The sequence below is a fragment of the Cicer arietinum genome, chromosome 2, assembly GCF_000331145.2.
Source record: "Cicer arietinum cultivar CDC Frontier isolate Library 1 chromosome 2, Cicar.CDCFrontier_v2.0, whole genome shotgun sequence".
NCBI classification, from domain to species: Eukaryota; Viridiplantae; Streptophyta; class Magnoliopsida; order Fabales; family Fabaceae; genus Cicer; species Cicer arietinum.
Genome location: NC_021161.2, coordinates 49,219,150 through 49,228,200, shown reverse-complemented (window position 1 = coordinate 49,228,200; position 9,051 = coordinate 49,219,150). Strand labels below are relative to the sequence as shown.

At 26.2% G+C, this 9,051-nt stretch overlaps 2 protein-coding genes across 2 annotated transcripts; one reads left to right on the top strand and one right to left on the bottom strand.

Moving 5' to 3' along the window:
• Positions 1-58: 58 nt before the first annotated feature.
• Positions 59-2,318, bottom strand: LOC101497579 (early nodulin-like protein 18). The gene is made up of 2 exons (XM_004491161.4): positions 1,988-2,318; positions 59-783 (listed from the first exon to the last, which is right to left on the bottom strand). The coding sequence occupies exons 1-2, from the start codon at positions 2,196-2,198 to the stop codon at positions 281-283; spliced, it is 714 nt and encodes a 237-aa protein (XP_004491218.1). The 5' UTR covers positions 2,199-2,318; the 3' UTR covers positions 59-280.
• A 6,007-nt stretch (positions 2,319-8,325) lies between these two features.
• On the top strand, positions 8,326-8,913 carry LOC101496386 (probable CCR4-associated factor 1 homolog 11). The gene has a single exon (XM_004491241.1). It carries the CDS (start codon positions 8,326-8,328, stop codon positions 8,911-8,913), a length of 588 nt encoding a protein of 195 aa, XP_004491298.1.
• Positions 8,914-9,051: the final 138 nt, after the last annotated feature.

The window sequence follows — 9,051 nt, the reverse complement described above, 5'->3', positions numbered from 1 at the left end:
TTTTGAAATACACTAAAAACACAAACATATGGACTATATAATAGAACTCTCAAATGAATTGAACAAAACAAATATGAAATTATTTTATGAACTCTTGTTTTTTCTTCATATATTATTTAAAGTTTACAACATAGGTATATTTTGAAGTTTATACAACAATAACATATACGGTATATCCTACTAGCTCACACCACGTGCCTAATAAAAATTAAACATGGAAATAATAACTTTTATAAAAAAAATTACTATAAAATAAATTAATTAAAGGTGTATTAACTTACTAAAGCAAGAAAAACATCCCTAACAAGACAAGAGACCCGTACAACATGTTGTGAAGTTGTGTATACTTTATCAACGAAATAGAATTAGATGTGTCTTTGTCTTTATCACTAGATTTTTCATCATCACTATCTTCTTTAGGATTGTTGAAATTGGAAGGAACGATTGTGTCTGGTGCCGAATCATCGTCACCGGACACTGGACTAACAGGAGATGGAGAATCGTCTGGATTTTGAAGACTCTTGGGCAACCCTTCCCCATGAGTCACATTTATTTTGAAACGTTGTCCATTTTTGCATTGCTCACCATCATAATCACTTGAGAAGAAATATGTTAAACCTTCCTTTAGTAAAGGAACTGCCACGGTATGTGTCTCAGCGTTGGATGGATCAAGTGATGACCACTGGAATGTGTCCTTGTCTTGTGCATCATTATAATCACATGATTTGTATGTGGTGGAATTGTATGTTTGAATAATAGAGTGGTTGTTGTCTGTGTTGAAAACTACATGTCACAATACCAACATAGTCAAAGTGTTAGATAAGATTATTACTCTCTCCTTATAATAATTGAATAACTTCATCATTTCACACATATTAATTAAAAAAATATATATTAAAAATTAAAAGAATAATTTATATAAAACATTTATTTTATAAATTAGTCGATTATCGTGGTGTGAAGGGAGGATATGAAAAGAAAAGAAAAAATGTTGTTAGATAAGATTGTTTCTTTCTCTTATGATGATTCAATTATTATAAGTTTTATAACAAGCATGGCTTTATGACATAATTACTTAATCATAACTAACAATCAAACCCCAAAAAAAATCATCACTAATTAATATTATAAAGTCAAATGGTTAGCTTCAATTTGACTACTTTAGTTCTAAAATAAGTCCAGACAAAATCCCTCAAAAAAAATTCCTTTCATCTCAAAATATTGTTCTTACAATTTTTACACAGAGAAATCAAACAAATGAAATGAATGTCCACTCATAGTATTATCAACAGAGAATATTTGTACCAAAAGAAAGGAATAAAAAAAAGGGTGTCAATCATACTTTTCTTTTTCTTTTTTTATAAAAGAGACAAACGGTAACAGTTAATTTTCTTTGTTAAGCTATTTTTGTTAAATGGAAAAGTGAATACTTGAGTTAGGAGTTAGGACAAATATTGCAAATGATGTGAGTTGTGGAAAATTTCATAACAAGAATAGTACATGACCTTTTGTTAATGCTTCCAATTTAAGCTTACCTTTTCTAAATTGACTTAATGCACATCCTACCCCAAAAACAGTACATACATCACATGGGGGAAATTAAAAATAAAAATCACTTAGGTGATACTATAGTGATCATAATTCATAATAAATAATATAGTTGAAAGTTTTAATAAAACTAATTTTATGCCACATTCAGAAACTACTTGTGAAGAGAAAGTAAATCCTCTTATATGCTTAAAAAGCAAAGTACAAAAGGATAATATGATTAGATATCATGATAAAGTGTTGATTATTTAGTCAAAACAAAACAAAGTTTAGTGTAAATTGGAGATCAGATCAAAGAGTTGAAACTATAATATGCATACCATATGAGATGTAATTCAATTAAAAAACTACAAATAGATAGAGATCATGTATTATAGGTAAATTAAATGTTCTCAAAAGGGACAAACATTAAAAATCAAAGACCATAAAAAAAACTTACTGAGGAAATCTCCCAAGCTGAATTCTTTTTTGGCAACCCATTTCTGGTAATTAACATTAGGCTTTTCAAGAGTGTCAAACCAGCCTAAAGAATCTCCTACTGTGTAATTTTTGTAAGCAGCAACAGATCCTGAGAAACATGAAAGAAAGATGAAAAGAAAAGAAAGAATTGAGAATAGAAGGCATGAAGAAGAGGTTGTTTTTTGTTCCATTATTGTTGGGGGGTGTGAAATGTGAATAATTGGTAGGCAGTGGCAGCTAGCAGAGGCAAATTAAGCTTTTTATGACTCACTCAGGGGAATGAGAATGTGGGGATAAGATTCATATGCTGCCAGCTATGGTTTGATGAGATTATAATTTTAAGAAGCCTTGTACTTCTGTTGAATTACTAAAATACTACTCACTGTTCACGTTGGTTTCAATTATTTGTCTCATACAACCATGTTCTTTGGTTTATTATGAATCCTTGTTTGGTCAAGAGTGTATGTTCCCATTTTGATAAATTGTGTTACAATTAATCAATATTATTCATGTATCCTTTATTAATTATGTCAAACTTAAAAAAAATCAAAAAAAAAAAATTGAAAGAGTAAGTGAAGTACACTTATTTTAATTGATTGTGAGTAATTTATCCATAATTTTTAAAATCAATCAATAATCTACTTTTTTTTTTTTTTAGTTGTGTTGGAATCCTTCAATATTAAATTTTTTTAGACTATTGAAATGTATATATTCTTTGGACATCATCTTATTATGAGTTAAATTTCGAAAATAATATCTAAATTCATTTAATGGTTTTAATATTTTAAATTTACGATGATTTAATATCTTGAATTTATAAAATAACATTGACAAAATCATAATTATTGAATAGTTTGCAAAACAATAGAGTAACAATCAACTATTGATAACTATGGATAGATTAGAACTCTAAAATATATTAGTTAAGTCTCTTGTTAAAAAAAATCTTTTAGTTTAGTCTATATTATACTATTGTGGGACTCAATTTCAACATTAATACTATTAATAAAATTTAAGGGAAATTTAATTGATTATACTTTTTTATTTTAATATATTTAAATATGATTGTGATCATTTTATTATATTTTATTTATAATTTTGGTTCTTTTATTTTTGAATTCGTAATTTTAATCATGTAGTTTTATAAGAATGATGTCAAAAGTGTTATTATGTAACAACTCAGATAATATGAGTATATAAAAATTAATTTATATTTCATCAAAATTTACCAGTTATTAATATATATATATATATATATATATATATATATTATAAAAACAATTAAATTTGAAGTAAAACAATATATATGTAAATTGTCACTTAATAAGTTGTTTTTTCATTTAGTTAGGAAAAAAAAAGTAATTTTCATGTCATCAGTTCAGCTGTCGTGTAAATATTTCATTTATTAAATCCCAAAAAAATAAAACAATCAAATGTTCAGATAAGAGAGATATGAGACATTTTAAAAATTAAGAAGCTGAATTTGTGAATTTAAGAAAGGGAAACAAAATTATAAACGACACAAAATAAGGATCAAAATTAGGTAACCTTAAAAAAAATGTTTTTGTCAAACATAGATATAAATTGTCAGGTTTTTTACGATTTAAAACATGAAAATGGTGATTCGGTTTCATAAAAAGAAAATGAGTACTACTATGATAATGGAATAGATTCGTTGTTTGTGTGAGAAGGAAAACCAAGTTCCAAGCATTAGAGTTCGAGTCACATGATCCTCACTCCTCACTCAGCTGTAACTAGGGGTGGGCAAAGTTCAGTTCTGCACTAGAACCATTTGAAAATTGAACCGAACTGTTTTTCAGTTTGGAAAAACCGAACTGAACCGGTTTTCAGTTCAAAGAACCGAACCGAACCGGTTTATAAAAGTGGTGCACCGGTTTATTATTTTGAACCAAACCGAACTGGTTTAACTTAATTTTTTTGTTCATATAGGCCAAAATCTTCATAATTACCCCTAATTACGACTAAAAAAATTCGGTTCAAGTTTTTTGAAATAAAAACCGGTTCGATTTGGTTTTTTTAAACAAAAAACCGGTTCGGTTCGGTTTTTTGAATTGAAAAACCGGTTCGGTTCAGTTCTGGTTTTACAAAATCAGTTCGAAAACAGTTCGGTTCTTAAACCAGTTCAGTTCAAAACCAGTTCGGTTCGGTTCGGTTCAACAGTTTGGTTCAGTTTTTGGTTTTTTTGAACACCCCTAGCTGTAACAGAATCCCAACATGACATTGCCACAAGGAAGTTGACACGTGGAAGAAGCAGTTGCTGTAAGTCGGTCACATTCTGACACTGCATGTGTCTCATAAAAATTAAATTTTATCTTTTATAGAATAAATAAAATTATTTTTAAAACCCACCATCACAAACATTCATCCTTGTTTTTCCATTTTTTTATATTATTAAAGAAAAATGGAAATAGTTAAAAAAATAAAAAGAGAAGTAGTCATATCACAAACAATCACCGTTCTATTTTTATTGGTCTGTTTCTCGCTAAATATTGAAACTGAAAACTCTAATACCACCTTCTACTTAAAAAACTCCTAATTAAATAAAAAATAATCATAAATAATTAAAGAGAGAAAAACAACTTGAAATTATTATTTTGAATAATTATTTTTATAATTAGAGTATGATGCATTTTGATATAGTATTATTAATGTAACTAATCTAACAAATTTCACTTAACCATAAGTAATTTTAATTACCTCTAATAGTCCCCCACAAGTTGGAAGTATGTAATAACATTTTCCAACTTGAAAAGAACAATACAAGAAAAAGAAAAATACAATGAAACTAATGAAAAAAAATTATAAGAAAAAAATACAAGTCGTAATCACTTCAGCTAAACAACAAAATTCATGTAGAAAGTGGTACTGGCCGATGTGCATAAATTTGTTGAAGTCTTCGGCCTACTTTGAGCTAAAAATCTTCTCGTGTCTCCATGACACTCACTCTAATATAAAATCAAAAGTTCCAATATTGAATCTTCAAATGGCAAATGTGACCAACAAAACTTAACCATAATATGATGAAAACACAAAAAGAAAGAGAAATGTTTAATATCACAGGGTAAAAAAACAAAGAATATGGTAATTGTTTTACTACAATCTGGTAGAAGCACAAAGAGAAAGCCAACAATAGATAAAAAGAATTAAATTATAGTGAAATATATCACTAAAGTTTATTTAATATTGAATCTACAAATATTATACAATTAAGTGAAAAAAGAATGAAGAATCACAAATTTATATTCAAAATGAGGAAGAAAAGATAAAGAAAATTTAGAAAAAGAATATAACGGAATAATTATTATTATTCTTATACCATGTTAAGAATCATGGTTGAGTCCAAGAAAAGAAATAAATAATTAAAACTTGAAATTATTATTTTTAAGAATTATCTTTACAATTAAAATATGACGAATTTTTATATAGTGCTATTAATGTAACTATCATAACAACTTCTACCTAAACATAGGTAATTTTAATTACCTCTAATACTCATAACCAGTGTTCACACCTCGCACTCTCCACTTTTCTTTTAATCTTTTATTTATTTATTTCCTTCTTTATTTTCATATTTTTATTTTTCCTTTGTAAAATTTTATATGATTCAATATTTAAAATAGTTATATGTTACTTCGTGACATTAAATTTTTTGATAAGAAATAAGAATGCTAATTGCATTCATGCTAGTATAATTTTTTTGTTCAATTTAAGTAGATTGGTACCAAAATAATTTGTGATGGTGGAAAAGAGATAAAGAAGCAGAAGAGATTTATACATGTTTTCAAGGAGAGAGGTGCATATGTTCTCTATTGATTGTAATTTAGGAACATCCAATTTAACACAACAATAAAAAATAATCATAATTATCTGTTTTGAAGGATTTTCAAGATGATTATGTTTTAATTATTAGTCACTTTAATCATTCTCAATATATATATCAAATTAGATTGAAGAAATGTAAGCTCATTTGTTGTATAAATATGCTATGTATAAGAAATTTGACAACTCAACAAATCAAATTGAATAGTTGACAATAAAAACTTAAATGATATCAAATTATAGTCTTTGTCCTAAAAAAATTTATCTTTTAAAATCCTCCAAAATTCAACTTGCTAACAAAACTTACCATAAACAAATATAAATATATTGGTTATTGAAAATGACAGGAATTAAGCTCTTGATATAAAATGCAGCACACTCTATTAACAGCTCAAGCATTTGATGTATGTTTGTTCTTTAGTGCAATGTCGGAATTGTACACAGCTATTTCAATCAACCACCAAGTAGTGATATAACCACTGGAGTTTGACTTTGCATTCAGAAAAGTAGAGATTAGTTGGCTTTGAAAGTGATACTAAACTTCAATAATTGGTATAATGATACTATTTATTTTGATAGTTATTTTCTATCATGTTATTTAGATTGACTAATTTAAATATGTATTTTGACTACATTTATTTTGACTATAATTTGAAAGAATTATCAAATGATGGAGTTCGTTCTATAGTTTATATAACAATAATAAAAAATACGGAAAGACGAAAAACAAAATCAAATATACAAACTAATATCTAAAATATTCTCATATAAAAAATAATTAAGACTAATATTATAACATAATAATAGACATGTCAAGAATCTAAAACTATTTATGAAAAACTATTCAATTGGTAGTTGCAGATATATTTATTTGATATATAGAGACTCAAATTTGAATATGAAATTCTCCCCATAAAGATGTGCGAGTGTTTGCTCAATGCCAATGCAATCTCACATAGAAATTTATGAACGAAGATAACTTTGTTTTGGTCAATTTATTTGGGATTCAATTACTCATAGCTCATTGTGGTTTCTATAGAAATTACCTTCATAATATTCTGCACTTTGAAAAGTCCTTACAAAATTTGGCCCAATTCAGCCCGGCCCAAAAAAAGCACAGCCCATCACAGAGCACACAAGTTTCTATGCCATAGATGGACAACTCTAAGTAGCACACAAATTTCTATATATAATAAACATTATTTCTCAAATAAATAATTGATTTGAAATAACAAAAGACTTTAATGAATGTGTACTGTTAATATAAAATAATATTTTATACCAGTAAAATAGTATTTTAAATTAGTACACTAACATCGTGAATTATTTATTTTATCATATTTAATTATAAAATTAAGACAAAATGGTGTAATGTAGTAGAATAATTAATTCTATATTTTATATAGAAAAAAGTTGAAAATAGCTAATGTTGTATTTTTAAAAGAATAATAAATTTATTAACTGTTTTTTAGTAAGTAAATAAATTTATTGATTATTTTATTTATAAAACACATATTTACCTAAAAATAATAAGACATTGATATATAATTGGTTGATTTGAAAATCAGTCTAACGGACATAATAATACTAACCTATATTTAAAAAGAAAACATAATACTAATAATATAGTAATAAAACAATAATAACATCAATTATTTAGTCAAGTTTTTTTAAATAACATGAATTATTAAAAATTTAAACTAAAAAAATTAAAATAATTCAAGAATAATGATAAATAACACATGCACCGACAACATAAATTTTTATATTAACATTTATTAAAAATGTTGTATTATACAACATCACTCAATTTTTACAACTACATTATAAAAGGATTTAAATTTGTTTTATATTGACAACTAATAAAAACTCATTACATTGATAAAATATTTAACACAATTTTCAATTTAAAAACTATTTAATACAATATATAAATTGAATGATTATTTATAGTTTAAAATAATTTTACTTTTTGATTGTATTATATTCAAATTCATTATAAAATTAGTGGTGTAATATAAAAATTATTTTTAGGTAAACAACATAAAAATTATGTATCTCATAAATATTATTTAGATAATATATTGTCATTATGTATATCATAAATACTGTCATAAAAATAAATCATAACTTTCACTACTAACTATATAAAATGATATTCATATAAAACAGAAAAAATTACATTCTAAAACATACGCGCCAAACTTTACTGATCGAGACATTTAAGAAGATTTATATATTTGTTTTTCTCTAATTCAAACTGAATTGATGCTTTACTAATCTAGAGTGCGGTTAATAGATAAGTAAAATTTAAGAAATAATTATTTCAGCCAACTATTCGTGTTTAAATAATGTCTAATTGAAGTTCTCAACCGAAATACATTAACCACTTGAACTAATTTATTTGGTTAGTGCATTTAATTTTATTTCATTGATTTAAATATAATGAAATTAATTATTGGAAATAATAGTGTAAAAATGTCACAACTTTTTATTAACTTTTTATTACCTCATTTCGGTACCAATAATCGTTACATATGGGAATTCAATTTCTGTGACTTTGATGTTGAACGTGATCTTCACAATTCAAATTCTATTAATCTGTTGCGCCGTCAAGGGATTGATTTTGAACGTAATGTTTTTCACGGCGTCAATTCATTCTATTTTGGTGAAATGTTGTTGAGGTCGGGATTACTGTTCAATGAATCGGTTGTTTGGGTGACATTCCATAGTTGTTACGATTTCGGGTATTTGGTGAAGATTTTGACTCGACGTAATTTACCCCACAGATTGGAGGATTTTTTGAATGTTTTAAAGTTTTATTTTGGAAACAAAATTTATGATATCAAGCATATGATACGGTATTGCAATGGATTGTACGGTGGACTCGAGCAAGTAGCAAGTACTCTAAAGCTAAGCCGGGCTATTGGAAAGTGTCATCAAGCTGGATCAGATAGTTTGTTGACTAGACAAACATTTCAAAGGATGGTACAACTTTATTTCCCTACCATGAATGAAATCAAAAAGCATGCGGGCATTCTGTTTGGATTAGAAATTTCAGTTTAGAAAATTAAAAACATAAATTGTATCAAAACTATTATATGAAAAAATACATTTTGTTATTATTTTATTTAGATATATTATTGTCATTATGTATCTCATAAATATCGACGTAAAAATTAATCATAACTTTCACTACTAACT